At 34.5% G+C, this 20000-nt stretch overlaps 1 protein-coding gene across 1 annotated transcript in view; it reads left to right on the forward strand.

The window, feature by feature from the left end:
• The window catches only part of LOC118764664, a 75222-nt gene extending 68265 nt beyond the window's left edge, over positions 1–6957 (forward strand). The window contains exon 5 of the mRNA XM_036505667.1: positions 6719–6957. Within this exon, the coding sequence (XP_036361560.1) occupies positions 6719–6957 (239 nt within the window). The remainder of the gene's footprint in view (positions 1–6718) is intronic.
• Positions 6958–20000: the final 13043 nt, after the last annotated feature.

Consider the following 20000-nt stretch of genomic DNA (forward strand, 5'->3'; position numbering starts at 1 on the left):
GGAAAGAGCAGAGAAGGAGAAGAGAAGTGAGCTGTAGAAAGCATAAAAACATACTTCAAGGCTTTCTATACATTTTCAAAGTATATTGCCGCAGTACAGTACAAAATAGAACCCCTGTTTCAATGGAATGACTCACTGACTGCGGACCCCAGAAGGATTAGTGTGAAGTGCTCAGTGTACATTTTAAAAGTGTTTTCACTTCTCCACTGGGTCATATTCTGATAAAAAAAAACAGCTGATTTCTTTGACCAGGCAACTCTGTAGGTAAATGCGGTAGCCATCAACTACATTGACATTGATGAGTGGCCATACACGAAATGATCTCAACCTCAGCAGCCGGCTCCGATGGTCTCCCGGCTATTCTCTTAAAGTCATGTAATTAGCGGGACCACTTCGGATACTTTTCCAGAGTTTCGTTGCAAGTGATAAACTTCCCAAAAAGCTAAAAGAAGGCTTCATATGCCCTATTCATAAAGGTGAAAGCAGAGCAGAGGCTAAAAACTACAGACCTATCTCTCTGACTTCACGTATCAGCAAAGTTATGGATCGAATCTTCAGAAAGAAACTAATTACATTCCTAGAAGAAAATGACTTGTTGAACGATACTCAGCATGGAGTCCGTCCAGGCAGAAGCTGCCTCATTCAGCACTTACGGCATTATGACTGGGTCCTAACGTCGATGTGATATATCTTGACTTTACAAAGGCCTTCGACAAAGCTGATCATGGCATGATATGTCACAAGCTTGGTATATCTGGTAAACTAGGAGAGAAGCTGCACGACTTCCTAAACAATGGACGTCATGCAGTTGCAGCCAACGGTGCACTGTCTAGGGAAACACAAATTTCGAGTGGTGTTCCTCAGAGAACTGTCTTAGGGCCATTACTGTTTATAGTAGCCCTCAGACATGCCCAGAATCACTCAGACAGCCACTGTCACTAGCTACGCTGATGATACAAAATTATCACAGGCAATAAAGTATGCTAATGATGTCGTAAACCTACAGAACAACCTAAATGCAATATGCAAGTGGGCAGATCAAGGCAATATGCAAGTCAATGCTGAAAGATTTCAAGCACTGCGCTATGTGATCACAAATGCTACACAACCTGCATTACAGGACCTGCAGCTACTGCAATTCCAGAATCACAAACAGTGAGAGACCTGGGCATCAGTTTGTGTAATGATGCATCATTTCACATGAACATTACCAAGTTGGCAGCAACGTGCAGACGACTGGCGGGATAGATACTAAGGACATTCAGAACAAGAGATCAGGAGGTCATGCTGATGCTATGGAAGAACTTTGTCCTCATCCGCCTAGACTAGTGCTCTCAGTTGCAGTCACCACACAGTGTCAAGCTAACAACGAAGCTTGAAGTAATCAAGATCCACTACAATAAAAAGATTGCTACAGCCCAACAGATGAAATACAGGGAGTGGTTGAAAGAACTACGACTCTACTCCCTAAAGCGCAGACGTGAGACATGTAATAACTTACATGTGGAAAATAATAGAAGGACTAGTACCCAATTTTGACATCAGGTGTTATATGAATGCTTGTACTGGACGCCAATGCATCTAACATAAGAACCAGGTACTGCAATAGCCTAGGGTTCAGAGGACCACAGCTCTTCAATGCTATACCAAAATAATTGTGAAACGTACACGATATAGATGAGCAAGTCTTCAGAAAGAAACTGGGCAATCTTCATTCCCCAATACCGGACGAACCAATGGCTCGACATGAGGTACTGTTGAGGGCAGCAGGTTCAAATTCTATCATACACCAGACGGACCATGGAATATGTTGATGGGATCGCATTAGTCGGAGGAGAGGAACCACGGAAAGATTGAGGGGAGGGTGCAAAAGTAAAGAGTGAAAAACCATGGTGGTGCTCCACAATGAAAACAGCCACCTCGCCGAAACATATAAAAGACTAAATAATGAAAGAATATATATATATATAATATATATATATATATTATATATATATATATATATATATATATTATATATATATTATATATATATATATAACAGTTCCAGCATGGAAGGTGTTTATAACCCATTAAGAAACACACAAAACTTGGTGCTGCACGAAGTTTTGTCAGTGAACAGGTCGCGGTCTCAAAGCGATGAAAATATTTTGACAAATTAAATTTAAATGTTGAAGCGAATCTAACGGTTTTGTGTGTTTCTTAAACGGCTTATAAACACCTTCCACGCTGCAATTGTTTTCGTTCCAGCACACGATCTCAGATCAAGTCACTCGCTATGCAAGTACATCTCATATATATATATATATATATATATATATATATATATAATATATATATATATTATATATATATATATAGATATATATATATATATATATATTATATATATATGTATATTTACATATATACATATATATATACATACATAAATAAATAAATATATATATATTTACATATACATACATATATACATGCATATACAAATATACACACACACACACGCACGCACACATATATATATATATGTACATATATATATATATATATACATATACATACCTCTATACATATACATAAATACATCTATATATACGTATATATATATATTTATGCATACATATATGTGTGCAGATGTATATATATTCATATATACATGCATCGATATATGCATACATGTATACATGTTTTCCATTTGCTTCTCTCGTTCATGCATTCAACTCTTTTGTTTTCGTATTTCAAGTTGTTTACGATTTATGACGTCCTGTACCCATATATGCATATGTGTGTGTCTGGGTGTGTGTATGTATGTACATCTACACAAATATATATATGTATATATATACATATGTATTCATGCAATTATACATATATATGTATATATATGTGCGTGTGTATGTATGTATATATGTATGTATGTATATACACATGTATTCATGCATTCATACATATATATGTATATATATATATATGTGCATGTGTATGTATGTATGTATATATGTATGTATGCATGTATATATGTAAGTGAGATAATAGTTTCAGTATTGATAGTTTCACTATGTGTAAATTATATACAGTGTGTAAGAATTAATAGTGAAAGTATTAAAACGGAAAGTATTATCTCACATTACAATAAAGATGCTTTTGTTTCACTTTTGACACGTTATTTACCGAAATAGTGTAAGAGATAAGATATTGCTCCGGGCTGGCATTAGGTAAGAAGTTGAAACTTTTGGGAAACCACGACACTGCATGGATCCTAAGTAAGTCATGTGTAAAATTTGAATAAAATCTGAATAAAATCGGTAGGGTATTTCTCGAGTTTAGTGATACACACACACACACATACACACATTCTAAGTTTTATATATATTGATGATGAACATAAAAACATGGGACGCGTAAAAATACTTCTTTAATGTTGCTAAATTCTTTTGGCCACCACGATCGAGGAAGTGATTTCAGTATTTAGCTTACTGAAGTAAATAACCAGAAATAAAATTTGAATAAGTATATATTGTCGGATATTATTCATCGAAGAGCTCGTAATCATATCTAAGATAGGCACAAAATCTGAAAACGAGGTGTTTACGTCCCCACAACTTAGCGGTTAGGCAAAAGAGACCGATAGAATTACTAGTAGGCTAACAAAGAATAAGTCCTGGGGTCGATCTTTTCGACTAAAGGCGGTGCTCCAGTATGGCCGCAGTCAAATGACTGAAACAAGTAAAAGAAAGAAAAAAAGGTACTATATATTTATTCTTCACACGTGTATTATTGTCTTTATTTTATCTTATGTCCATGAAATTTTTCGTCACACATCTGTAACATCTTCAGCGCCCCTTTCCACTCACGTGTATCCTCCTGCTCCGCCTAGTCCAGAGAATGGACTAAGCAGAGCAGGAGGATACACGTGGATGGAAAAATTCGCTGATCAGGTCACAGATATGTGACGAAAGATTTCATGGACATAAAATAAAATAAGAACAGTAATAAACGAGGGAAGAACGAATATACAGTGCGTGTGTTTATTTGGCAAAAAATGACCGTTCCGAAATATAACATTTAAAGAGTAAAAAAGAATAATTGGAAGTATAATTATAACAGTAAATGTTTGTTGTTAATAACTTGCTGCTTTAACTATCCTAACATTCATACTTACATTTCTCTTAAGTCATGTATTTCGAGAAAAACCTGAAGAACTGAACTTTTTATTTTCTGGCACTTTAGTATGTGATTTTGTCCTTAAGATTGTCAAATACAATATTTCTCGAGACATCAGTGTAGTTCGACTGGCTAGAATGAATAGTTAAATTATCTTTACTTCACAGCTACCGTAACAAGAAAAGAAGACCTAGTGTAGATAATGATGTACTAAAAGACCGACGGTGTCGTGATTGAGATACCTTACTTATTAATTCATCGCTTTGTTCGGGGCAGGCCTAATGCTAAACAACTACTGTTCCCCTAGTACATTCTCTGTCTGCTTCCTCATTATTGCAATCAGAATTCTTCCAAACACAGGAGTAAGATAATTGGAGTTGTGTAAGATATACTGAGAGATAAGAGGTTGAGTATGAAAGCGAAAAGAGGTGTGTGTGAGGGTGTGATTGTACCGACAATGTTATATGGTGCATAAATGTAGGGTCTGAGAGTGGAAGAAAGGAGGCGACTGGATGTGTTTGAGGTGAGATGTTTGAGGGCTATGAGTGGTTTGACACGGATGGACAGCATGAGGAATGAGGAAGTGCGAAGGCGAACAGGAATGAAAAAACATTTACGTACCAGAATGGATAGATGAATGTTGAGGTGGTTTGGCTACATGGAGAGGTTAAATAAGGAGTGGATAGTAGGGAGAGTGATGAATGAAGAAGTGGTAGGCAGCGGAATCGGAGGCAGACCTCGGTTTGTGTGGATGTCCATTAGACAGTGAGGAAAGCTTTAGTGGTTAGAGGTGTTAGAGTGAGAGAAGCAAGAGAGTTTATTAATGATAAGAAAGCTTGGAGAGTGTTGTGGACGGATGAGTGAATTGATGTTGCTCAAAGGGATTCAGAATCAGCATGATGCGGTGGGAGTAAACCAGCATAAACTATCGGACCCCGCTGCTGATATCGGGGGTTTGCTTTCTATGGCTTGACCCGAAGATAGGACGGGACTTGCCTCTTTGTGTTGGGAATGAATGGAATACCTGGTGTGTGCTTGTTGCGGCTACTCCTCCTATGGGGAGTGTAGGCCTGGGTAGATAAATAAAACTATTATTTTGCATAGAATATTGGGTTTCGTTTTCATTTTATGCAAACTGTAAAATTTAACCCGAACAGCTTGTATACTGATTTCTATTATTTGCTCAAAGCTCAAAGATTTGGGTTGGAAAAGTCAATGAAATCGACCCTTGTAGAATACTTATTTTATCGAAATCTAAAGCCTAATGTATCAGCAATATCTGAACTCTGATGTAAAACGTCGTGGTTTATGGGTGTAAGTCTTTGTTTTTCACCCCGTCTTTTTCTACTCTGATTTTGCAAATTATATATTTTCTATACTTTGGTTATTAACAGATTATGAAACAACAATATATATTATATATGTAGGTACTGGGTGCAGCGATGCACCGATAGCCAGCTAATGGAAGTTCTGTCTGGGGTTAAACTAGCAGTAACATGGAGCAGCCACTTTGATGTGGCGATTAACTTTACTTGTTGCTATAGTTACTACACTGATCTCTTCTTGAGATTTTACAACTTGCTCCTTTGCTTGTTGCTAGTCAGTCACCAATGGTCGCTTTGTTTACAATATATTGCTACCTGGAGAGGACCCTGGCAGTCTCACTCGCGACCAGGTTACTCGCGACTCAAGATGAGCCAAACAGCTCGAAACTGAGTCTTTCTCACTATCCTGTTGTCAGCTAGAAGATGGTAGGGGTTTGCTCCCCACTGCTAGTAATATACATATAAGGTACAGGGTGCAGTACTGTACCGATAATCAGCTGGCGGAAGATCTATCTTAGATTAAACTAGTATTTACATGAAGTAGCCACTTTGATGTGGCGACAAACTTTTCTTGTTAAGGAATTTTTCTTTCAGTGTAACTGCACTATAATGACTGTATCGGTATACATGAATGATCGGGCTGCTAGTTTTATTTTAGGTGAAGCAGGTTGTTACGTTTACATTTACATTAGAAGCATGGAAGTGTTTTTTTTTTCTGAAAAGAGAAACCACACTGTAGGCATTGTTTTAGCCAATTATGCTGATTTTATAACTATTATCAATCCAAGATGCATTGTATTAGATTCAATACGATAGTCCATTATATTTTCAAGTGTTAGGTACCTTTGTACGTAAGTATGTTTGTATATATAGGTTTTATTTTAAAACAGAGATGGTAGCGTGCATTACATTGCGCCACGTTTCAAAATATTTAGTTATTACTATACTACCCTAAAAACATGGGGCTTACTAGCGGATCATATGCGGGGTTTAAGTGTGTTGTAGGACAGTAGGTGAAATTATCTAAACTGAGTGTTCATTTGACCTGGTTCGAACTGCATAATAGAGTCCAGAATGCACATGATGTCATGGCTGATCACGGCTAAGTTTGGACTTAACAACAATAGTAACAAGATTATCAAGAAGATATAATAAAGGTCAAACGTACATCGAATAATAAGTTTTTGAAAACTGATTCTTTATCTGTATGTTTTACGTTTGTTTTTCAGAAAAGTGGCCAGAGGAACATTACTATTTTGGATTATGTAAAGATATTAAAAAGAACGCCTTTGTATGGCAGAATGGAGAAGCGCTTACGTTTTCATACTGGATGGAAAAGAGACCTGACAATCTTACTGGCAATCAGAATTGTGGATGTTTAGACCTAAAAGGGAATCACAAGTGGAATGATGTTCGTTGTAACGTCAACGGACAGGCGAAACATATATGCGAGATAGTCTTACGATAAATGTGTAGCTGAAATAGCGGTAATTACACACACACACATCACACACATACACACACACACACACACACACACACACACACATACACACACACACACACACACACACACACAGAGAGACAAGCATATACAGACACACATGTATGTGCATATATGTGTATATGCATACATAAATACATACATACATACCTACACACACACACTCACGCACACACACAGATATATATATATATATATCTACATCAATGTGGAACGAGGAAAATGATTTGTGAACACCGCATTGGTTGATATAATTTCTTTATTTTTTGAATTAAAGCTAACATTGGTTTCATAATAAAAAATTAGGAAAATATCCTAGAGCCTTAATAATTTTTCAAGCTGATCACATAGAGAAAGTTGTTTGCCTCCATTTTGGAACACACACTCAGATATATATATATATATATATATTAAAGAGACCGATAGAATGTACAAAGTTTACAAAATATACTTTTTTGCTGGAAATAGTTAGAAACCGTCGGTCTGGGAAATAGTTGAGATGGTAAACGTTTTTAATTTTCATCCCTTCGTGAATTTATCCTTTTTTGAGGTCTTGAGATTTCTACTGCTGTTTCTAGCACAACGCTTTCCTATTTGGAAGCCTCTTACTGTATTTCTATATGAATAATATATAGTCTAATGAGTAATTCGTTTTTGTGCTAGGCCACTGGTAATAATAATTTATTATTACCTTATTTTATTATGTTTAAATATTGTTTGGTATACATACTTACATACATATATAAATATGAGTGCGTGTGTGTGTGTGTATACACGTGTGAAATTTGACTGGTGACCATCGCTGCTGCCATCTACGGTTGTTATTAGCTTAAGAGGCAGAGATAAATATGGCTTGCTAAGAAATAAGAGGTGAGGATAAATTTCCCTCAAGAGGAGAGAATCGCTGAGATATATATATATATATTTATATATATATTGTATACTTATGTTATGCTTCTATATAATTCATTCGTATTTGTTTTTCTTGTTTTTGTAAGTAGATGCAGATAAATTTAAATTTATTTCGTTCTAAATTGGAACTTATCAATGCACCACAACTTAGTATAAAACTACATGCTCATATAAAACAATATATATCGTAGAATTATTGCTATTATTATATTTATCCTTAGCTTCGGTTGACAGTGAATATTCCAGCTTCTTTCTATGTGTTGTCCACTTCTATCATATCATTGTCAGTATGCTTCACAAAGTTATTCGTCGTTTTCCTTTTCTCTTATTTTCACCGGGGCTGAGACCTCGAGTAAATTTCCTGGCATTAAACTTTTCAATAACCACAATAAAATTGTTACTCAACAACTGTTTTGAGTCCGTCATTCTTTTTCCTTATACACACACACATACGCACAAACACACACACATATATATATTTACACACATACATATATATGTCTGTATGTATATATATATAGATATATATATATATATATATATATATATATATATATATATATATATATAATATATATATATATATATATATATGCGTGTTTCAGTGTACATGTATGCGAGTGTCTGCTTTTGTGTGTATTTGTGGGTGTGCTTCTATGTGTCTGTGTGGGATTGAGAAACATACTATGATTCTGGAAGTTTTTACTGATATAATTTATCTATCATATGAAATGCATCCAGGAGGGTGCCTCTTTGTTAATTTCGACTGCAAATTTGTTTTATGCTCCAGTTTAAATAAACACACAGTTGTATGAGAGTTTCAAAGCCCACAGCATTCGGTTTTATATCTACACACAATCTAGCCAACCACCGAAAATCATGACCCATATATTAATAAGCATCAGCTACAGGATAAAATCACTGTAATCTGACGAAGCTACATTTAAGAAGGCTGCATAGGATTACAATGAGGTAACCTTACCAATACAGTAGCGGTGCACAAGAGCAGTGTTACAAAATATTTCTAATTTCTCATCACTAAACAATTCCTGAATGGTCGTAAATTCAAAGCCTCTCCAACTAAACTTTGCAATCTATTGGGCTTCTGCTGCACAAAAACAATGTCAAACATCACTAAAGGCCACATTGCAAACATATTGTAATCAAGCGTAAGGTAAAGAAAGGGTTACACAATTGCCGAATCATAGAATCTTATCCCACAAAGAGTAAAATTATTGAGAAAAACTCTTATGATGTATACTTCGACAACATATGAACATGCAGTATAGGTTCTCAAAGAATCACATTTCTCAGTAGAATATTTTGTCCCTCCATCCACACATAGAAAATGCTAGATTTTGGTAAAGTATGTTTCTCAGAAAGCAAATTACAAAAGAGAAACAAGCAACATTTCATTGGCGCAGGCACAGGCTTTAAGGACGGATTAAAACACTGCGATTCCTGTATTTAAGAGAGATTTCACATAATTTCCCTCTCATCTAAATGCTTATTAAAAGAAAAAGAGGGAACTAACTTCGACTTGATGATACATGCCTGAATATCCCTTTACAGTTTTCTATTTGGGTTTAGTTAATACTAAAACTTTCAATGCTAAAAACGAAAACAAAATTGAATGGAATTGACATCAACAATCCGACCAATAACTCACTGTGATGAGATTCCTGTACCAGTTTTTTATAGGGATTAGTGATCTAGATAAGGAAGATATACATGAGTCAGATGACGAATTTCTAGGCAATGAACACTGGATTATAAGTTACATTGACGAATGCTTTTGAAAGCAATTTTCACAAAGTGAATGGATTGACTTGTTTTATGATTTAGAGACTTTGGTTGACAGGAGTATAATTATATTCCTGCCACTTCGTATTAAGTTGGGTTTCCTGATGTAATTTGTGAAAGTGCTTGAAAAGAAAGGGGATTGCTTTCAATATATTAATAAAGTCTTTCCAGGAATTAACGGAGTTAAGTTGAAAGCTGATATTTTCGATCAAGCCACAAATAGGCTGTCAGAGATCCTTATTTTTCACTTTGTATGAACGTGTTTGAAACAACAAACAAGAATGCGTCTGTATAGATAATAACATAACGATTTAATTCACAGTTTTCATGTCCCTGATTATAACATGAGTATTAATGTGGTTTTTTTTGTTCAGCCATTTGGCAAGATTTCTTGAATAACAGTGTAACTTAAACAGTGAACAAGGTGAACGTTTCCGCAGGGATATTAAAACGATGGAGAAAAGTTACCATGGGATACCGTTGTGATAACAGGTTTTTGATGGTGTTTGAAAGGCGCTCATAGCAAAATTTCTCACCGTTGAAGATCAAATAACACATTTTTACCATTAAAAAATAGGATGAACACTTAGAGTCAATTATATGAGTACTTTGGTTTCGCAAAATTAATTGTTAATTATTAGTGAGTTTGTATTTTATCGTCCTGTAAAGAAGTTCAACCTGAGATTCATTCTGCGGCATAAATAACATTTTTTTTCTATATATTGTTTTTTCGTAGCGAACCATCCAGGCATGATGGGATAAAATTAAGGGGTTTTATGAAATAAGCACATCGGAATTGGAGAAAGAGAGCCACTGTGTGTTCATTTCATCAAATCTAAATAGCAACCAGTTAGCGATTAAATCATTCTTTACATTAGAAATTATTGGATCATACACTAGATAATGCAGTTAAAAATTACTCCACACCTTCCACATAAAAGATAGGATGGTCACAGAATACCATTGATTATATATACATCGATCTATGGTATATATATATATATATGTATATATATATATATATATATATGTGTGTGTGTATGTGTGTGTGTGTGTGTATGTATGTATGTATGTATATATATTAATGTATAAACAAAATTTTGTGTGTATGTGTGTGTGTGATTATGTGCGTGCGAGCGTGCGCGCGTATGTTCCTTATGGATTCGAAAACTGAAGACCCGGGTTTGACGTAAGAGGTATTTTTGCAAAATAGAAAAAACTATTTTTCATAAAATATTTGATGGGTAGGCCAATGATGAGGTAATATTCAGTCTTAGAGAAATCGGTAAATAGTATATTACTTTTTAAGTTTTGGTAAAAAAGTCCTCTTAGTGGAATGAAAATTTATACTCAACCAATATAATATAATATAATAAACAATAAATATTAGATACAAATTTCAACTGTTTCGATTTTTACCCATAATAAAATTATAAAAACCATTGTTTGTGGGTAAGAATCACTTCGGTGTAATTTTTGAAACGTGAGGATTCACAGATCCAAGAGAAGACTGAATGGATTTAAATATATTTGTTTTCAAGCGTGGGCGTCAATAATTAAAAACGAAATCAATGATAACAAATAAAATATGAACGGTCATAAAATATATTTGCATATTATTAAGTAATTTAATCTAAATATATCTTAGCGCATTAGTTTTTTTAAAAAATACCAGGAACAATATTTTAAAAATATTTAAAAAATATCTTTTAAAAACCATGCTGGAATAAAAAATATCCCTTTCATTCTTCCATATTATTAAAAAATTCATGTTATTAAAATAACAATACGTTATTTGGCTAAGGGTAAATTGCAAAATAATGTATTTAAAGTACTTTATCTCTAGTCAAATAGTAAATAATATTATGAATTACATTGCATTAATTTATTTATAATAATCATTACTAAAGACCAAAGATTAATAATTAAAAATTACGTAGTCTATATAAGAAAGTACAGCTCTATATTTAAGAGATGTGGAATTACGTACATTATTTATATTTGACGGATATTTGTTCTCGTTTTGGTTGTTGTTAACAGAACGTTTCGGCTGATATACTCTCCAGCCTTCATTAGGTGTCTTGGGGTAATTTTGAACCTGGGTTCTCATTCCTAAGGTATTTTTTCATGTTGTTGTTATTATTATTATTATTATCATTATTATTAAGATCACAGCCTGGAATCGAACTCTGAATCTTGGGGTTAGTAGCCCGCGTTCTTAACCACTACGTCAATATAAAAAAAAAACCTTAGGAATGAGAACCCAGGTTCAAAATTTCCCCAATACACCTGATGAAAGTTAGAGGGTATATCAGCCGAAAAGTGTTAACAATAAACAAGATGAGAACAAGTATCCTTCCAATATAAATAATGTAAATATTGCATATAAGAAAGTAGTTTTCTAAAAAATATTATCATAGAAATTAAATCAACGCTGAATTAACTAGTTATCCATAAGAAATTTAATCATAAACACAACATAACTGTCATTTTGATAATGACTCATTTCCATACAAAAATATTGTTAAAATTAATGTTGAAATTTTTAGAGGAAAAAAATTACGGGTATAAAGATATACCGTGTGATAGTTTTTTTAAATTGATGTAAAATTGTAAAAAATTATTATATGCAATAATCCATTATATTCATATTCAAAATCCGCCATATTATCTTGTATTCCAGTATAGTTCATATAGTTAGTTTAGAAATGTGAAAATTGTATATACTTTAGTATGAGAATCTTGAAATTCATATGTCTTCTTGGTAATTGAATTAAATTTAAAAATCTAAGATATTAATTAGTATCTTCCAATTATAAAAATATAAAAGAAATACTGTGACCAGTTTATAGTTTTACGATTTCATAGCTTCAAATATAATTTAAAATATAATTTGATTTTGAATTATGAACTATATTTGGATTACCGGATAATATAATGAATTTTATACAAAAATATTATGGATTGCTACAGAAGAATTACCAAGACAAAAGTGTCATGGATTGCTACAGAGGAGTTACCAAGAAGACATAGGAATTTCAAGATTCTCATACTAAAGTATATACAATTTTCACATTTCTAAACTACCTATATGGACTACACTGGAATACAAGATAATATGGCGGATTTTGAGTATGAATATTATGGATTATCGCAATAGAATAACCAAGGAAATATATATGGATTTAAAGACTCTCATCAAAAGTAGTAATTTTTAATTTTTATTTTACATCTCAAACAAACACCATTTTACAATTTTACTTCAAATTTAAAAAAAGCTATCATTCGATATATTATACAATATTCATATTTTATATCTCTGAAGAGCAGAAGGGTTGTCTATAAATGCTTATCGATATAGGATTTCATTATAGGTACAACTCTTCTGCGAAACGATCGTAAGATGCTTAAATAATTTATTCAAAATTTTTAAACTATCAAATTTATTTTATACATTATATTTATATTTATTTATATAGATTTTAATACAATAATTTCTTTCACACGGGTATATATTTATGATGAGTTTGGATATTAATTTCCTTATATTAATAATAATAATATATTATTAAAAAATATATGTATATATCGCTCGTATTAAATATAAAAATACTTTAAGAGTATTAATATTTTTATACAATGGAGCACTCAATAGAAATTCAGCATATAATATTCTTATTGATATACTGATGTATATATATATATATATATATATACATATATAATGCCTATAGACATACACATACAACAGTAAATAATGCAGATAACCGAACTGTGGAAAATATTTTATCCTAAGAGAAGGATCGGAGATTCGTTTCAATCATGGACAACTCACTCTTCACAAACAAAAACTTCACTTGTACTTTTGAAAACGTAATCAGTGCTATAACATCAGTGGGATGTGAAGGATGTTACATTTCTCAGACAGCACACACTTTAAGACAATGCAGAACTCTGCATAGATTGCAAATTTAAATACGGGAACACAGAAAAATAGGTCTCAGATAAAATACAAACATATATACAGGTGAGAAACAACCAAACTTTATGATTTTCCATCTGCATTTTAGTGATAATATAAAGCAACAACAACGTGTCAACGTGACAGAAAAGAAAATACCACCACCAACACAACTGCCGCTTCTACAAAAATCACCAAACTGCTAAGGTTATAATGGCAAATAATATACACACCGAGAGCCCTATCCGCTCAAAGAGTATAAAACACGCTCTAAATTGCCGTCCAGTACTTCCTAATTCAAACCCTTATATCAAATTAGTCACGAAAAAATGTTGTTCATCCTTCAGCGCATAATAGATTTTATTTTACTTTGTCAATATATTATGCAGTGAATACGCTTACACATTACATGTATAGTTGCCCACATGCAACTTGCATGAGTTAGCCATGAGCAATGTTATGTGAGGAAACAATATCGCATTAGAAATCATTATTAAACAATGCTATTATATACTTATTTATTGAATGTCAACTTCGGATGATAATTTGTGGAGATAACTTTTAAGAAAGAAGTGAGAAAGGCCAGGTAAAAAAAGTAAGAAAAGTCAATGTTTAAAACGCATGTGTCTGCTATCAGTAATCGATGAAGATCATGACATCAGCTACGAGTTAAAGTGGGATTTTATACGTTAATACATGTTTAATAAGAAGCAATGTGAGTTAGAAATATCGTTCAGGTCAAGGAATATGTAGTTTATGGATTATATGTCTTTCCCCACAAGAAAGCATGCAAAGGCCCTATTCTTAGACATATGTTCCTAGTCTCTTTGCAAATGCTCATGGTTTTCCCTGTTGCTTTTACCAATAATCATAGAACGTTTTCCTTTTAGGTGACTGTTGACTTCTCTATTTGAAGTACCATGGATTAATTGCTTGGATGCACATAGTATTCACGCAGGTCCATTACCTAAAAGACACATAACAAAAAGAAAAAGAAAAACATAAAATAACAAATGGAAGAAGTGTCCACAGAAGGAAGTGGAAAAGTGGATTAACTCTTAGTGTATCTCTCGTGTTGAAAACCTGCCTAGAATATATTCTATATAAATAATAACGACAAAAGTTTAAACAACAGTCGTGTCAAGAATGCCTCTCCTACGTTGCAATAAAACTACCAGACAAATACATACTTATGCGTCTTATTTCTTATTTGAGAACAACGGAGATATTAATAAAACCTAACTCATCTTTAGTTTTTGCCTTCCAGAATAACTTTGAATGCGTTGTGATGAAAGTGAAGAGAAAGGTAACTACAATCCTGGAGTAAACCTATCTGTGGAAATAATAGCCACATCAGAAGTATTTAGGACTATCTCCGTTAAGAGCTCAAGACTACATAAATTTACCTTAATATTGCAGATCAGAAAGCTTTGATATTTTATGAGAAAGGAATGAGTCTTAGAGACTCCAATTTACAAAACAAAACAATACAATATAATTTATAACTCTGCACGAACCAGCTTCTAAAATCCCCATAACTGTGTATTATAATCTACAGTCTTTGTATTACAGTCAATGTACGGGCATCTGGCGAAATAAATGGTGTCCTGCCACATGAAGAGAAAGGTTGCAAGCTGAAAAGCAAAGGTAGCAAGGATGGACTCCTGGTAAACAAAACTGTACTTAGAGACTGCAAGATGAGGAAAACTAAATTGGCCATGACATGGATCGATTACCGTAAAGCGCACAATATGATCACACATTCTTGGAATGCATGAACCTATTACGTATTGCATCGAATGTTGAGCGATTGCTTGGAAAAAGTATGACGAATTGGAGGACGGAACTGACAGCATATGGAAGACGTTTAGGTACAATAGGAATCAGGAGATGCATCTTCCAAGGGGATTCCCTGTCCCTACTGATCTTTGTAATGTGCATAGTACCACTAACACTGATTCTGGGGAAGGCAAAGGCTGGGTATGTATTCAAGAGCAACCGACACAATGTCAACCACTTGTGATTCATGGATGAACTCAAACTTTATGGTAAAGATGAACCACAAGACAGTTCCCTCGTTGATACGGTTTATACTTTCAGTACTGATATCAGAATAAAGCTCGGACAGAAAGAGTGGATAGCGGCGTGTTAGTGTTGAAGAGAGGCAAAATCAAATGTATGGACGGGGAGGTCATGAAGCCGATAGAAGAGACGGACTATAAGTGCTTGGGGATATTGGAAATGGATAATGTGATGGAGGAAGAAATGACAGAAAAAATTGAGTTGGAGTACTTGCGCAGACTGATACTGATCCCTAAGTCGAAATTAAGCAGACGGAATAAGATTGAAGCTATCAAAACCTGGGCAGTTTCACTACTTAGCTATGAAGCAGAGGTAATCGCATGAACAGCAGATGAACTAAACAGGTTAGACAGACAGAAAAGAATGCATGGAAAATTTGCTAGGGATGTGGAAGATAAGACAGACAGAGAAACAAGATGACTATGGATGACTAAAAGTGATTTAAAATGGGAAACGGAGGCTCTAATCTATGCTGCCTAAGAACAATCGTTAAGAACGAATTACATCAAATACAGAATAGACAACACATCAGAAAGTGATAAGTGCAGAATCTGTAGACAAAATGGTGAAACCGTATGGCATATTACCAGTCAATGTACGCCACTATCCCAGAAAGAATATAAGAGATCTCATGACAATATAACAAGGTTTGTCTATTAGACACTTTGCAATAAGTATGAACTTGACAGAACAGAAAAAGTGGTACGACCATAAACCCGAAGGCATCATCGAAAATGATAATGTAAAGATCCTATTGGATTTTATGATTCAGTGCCACCCCAAGAAAGCCAGACATATTTGAGAAAAAGTGCAAACGATGCTAGATCATAGATATAGCATGCCCAGCTGACAAGGTATGCGATAAGGAAGAAAGAAAAGTCCATAGATATGACAGGCTGGCTAAGGGGGTTAAGCTGTTGTGGCCGATGAAGAAGGTGGTAGTTGTACCAATACCTGCCGGAGCACTGGAAACACCGAGTAAAAATCTTCAGAAGTACATGGAAAAATAGGGGCTGCGATAAGGGTGGACTACTTGCAGAAAACAGCACTGCTTGAAACCGCTCGAATACTCTTGATTGTGATCGAAAAATAAAAAGGTTTTACCTTAGTTCAGAGGTAGTGAACAGGTGGCACTGTAGTATATCTCCAGCGTAAGAAGCTGTGCAAAGACGACAACAACAACAACAACAACAATAATAATAATAACAACAACAACAACAACGATAACAACAACAACAATGATAACAGCAACAACAACGATAACAACAATAACAACAATAACAACAATAATAATAATAACAATAATAATAATAATAATAATAATAACAATAATAACAATAATAATAATAATAATAATAATAATAACAATAATAATAATGATAATAATAATGATAATAATAATAATAATGATAATGATGATGATGATGATGATGATGATGATGATGATGATGATGATGATGACGACGATGATGATGATGACGACGACGACGACGACGACGATGATGATGATGATGATGATGATGATGATGATGATGATGATGATGATGATGATGACGATGATGAGACGACGACGACGACGACGACGATGATGATGCTGATGATGAGTGTTTTATCTTTCCGAAGAAGGGAAAAGATTCATCAGAAGACCAAACTAGGTGCAGAAAGAAATTATGGGAGACTGCTAATCAATTAGTGTATATCAAATAGGATGATGCAAAGTGGATTTCAGATAAATTTTAAAAAGCATGATGTTCACGCACCACTCGAACCATAAGGCATGAACTACTACACGCAAGCGTTTGCATACGCACCCACACAGACACGCCCATACAGACACACCCACAAAGATAGACAGACACACACACATACGCACACGATAATCTCACACACACGCTGTGCATAGCCCATCACACACATATGCACAGGTCCATACACAGACACCACTCACACACAAATACACGAAACGCGCATCGCTCCGCAAAACGCACGCACTAGGTTATTTATACACATGCACACCCTCCCATACGCACATACAGGTCCATCCGATTACTCACGCACAAATATACACGATAGCCTCACACGCATACACTAGCCCGTACGTACGCACACACATGCGCGCGAATACACGAAATGCACATCTCTCCACACAAGCCTTGTACTAGGTTACTTATAAACTTGTACACACACGCCCTCATTCACACATACATTGACACATGCACGATCAACGCATATGCACAGGCGCTTTCACACAACCGTTTTGATCCGGTCATCTCATCATACTGAACCATTATTCCCTAGACATTTTTTTCTCCCCCGCCCCTTTTTTTCGTTCTCTCTCCATCTTTTTCATCTCAATCCTTTCTGTCGAAGAGCGTAAACTCAAACGGTTAAAGACGTTTCCTCTTTTTCTCGAGCGTTAAACTAATACGCCTGCTTATCATTCCCTCAAACCTTTTCAGACTTTGTTTTGTGTAAAACTGAACCATATGACATGTACACTCATACACACATGCGCATGTACACACATACACGGACACACATACACACATACACAGAGACAAGCATATACAGAGACACACACTTATGTATGTGTATATGTGTATATGCATACATACATAAATACATACATATATATACATATATATATATACGCACAAAGACAGACAGACAAACACACCACACAAACTCACACACACAAACTCACACACATATTACAATAGGGTAAGAGAAAAAGAGCAAGAGGGATGATAAAAGGTCATCATAAAAGAAATTAAAGCAACAGAAAACCGGCTTACACAGTCATTACACAGCACATACTCCACACGCGCATATACACATATAGGATGGTTATAATTGATAATTTTTACGGTTTTAAATTTAGGCAAATATATCTATGTGTATCTGTGTATTTATATATGTTTGTATATATGCATATATATACATACATATATATATATATGTGTGTGTGTGTGTGTGTGTGTGTGTGTGTGTGTGTGTGTGTGTATGTGTGTGAGACAATTATTCGGTAGCCATGATAAAACTCCCAGTTTCGGATGCCGAAATGGAAATCCACGCCACCATCTCTTCAGTTATCAGACCATCGGAAAAATGCTATGAAAAATGACCGTTATACAAAGGGAAATTACTGTGTGATTGACCGTTTTTAAGACAAAAGAGCTATTTCAATGAGCGCTAAGTGAGGGAAGAGAGCGAATGTAAGGGGGTAAAAAGTCCATAGTATTCGCGTAAGCGCGCATGTTCATACCTTCACACGCGGGCCCGCACCCCCACGTGCGTGCGCCTAAAAGTATACATTCATCTAAGGGAGTGTACAAAGAGTCAACCATACCCGTATCCACGCACACACACACGCCTACATACGCACATACATGCACACGTCTATATACGCACACACACACACGCACGCACAAAAAAGATCATACATACGTCTATACACAAGAAAAAACAAGGTTAGGTGCAAAAATACAGGAAAATGTGTAAAAACACAGAGTAAAACATGTCTTTTATACGCACATACTCGCATGCACTCACACGCGTACACATCTATATACACACACACCAGCACGCACGCACACATACACACGCGCGCACAAAATATTTCATATACAAGTCTATATACGCACAGGAAAAACAGGGTTGACGGTAGAATACAGAAAAATTATGTGTAAAAAAAATATCAGCAATAAACCTATAAGCCAAGTATAAAAAATATTTTTTTAAATATACAAGGAATTAAAGTAAAATGTACAAAGAAGTAAAAAGCTTGTGCGTTGAAACAATATAGAAAGCAAGTTTTTTGTTGTAGTCTTGGGGGAACCAAAAATGTAACAAATATTTGGCCACATTTGGCCATGACCGAAAAGTTCAGTTCTTGAATGCAGACATGTAGCGGGGTCTAAATTGCATGTCTGAATATATATATGTATATATATATATATTAAGGTATGTAGAAAAATACAACATGGACAAGAACGTATAACTCATAGAAGACGATACAATAAACATGGACAGGACATTCGAACCCCTCAGTCTTCAGTCAAGAACCGGATCATCGTAGTAATTTCGGCTGATTAAATATTATATATATATATATATATATATATATATATATATATATAATATATATATATATATATATATAATATATATATATATATATATAATATATATATATATATATGTATGTATGTATGTATATGCAAAGCATGGACGAAATCGGATGAAAACT

Source organism: Octopus sinensis, linkage group LG1 (genome assembly GCF_006345805.1).
Source record: "Octopus sinensis linkage group LG1, ASM634580v1, whole genome shotgun sequence".
Taxonomy (NCBI): domain Eukaryota; kingdom Metazoa; phylum Mollusca; class Cephalopoda; order Octopoda; family Octopodidae; genus Octopus; species Octopus sinensis.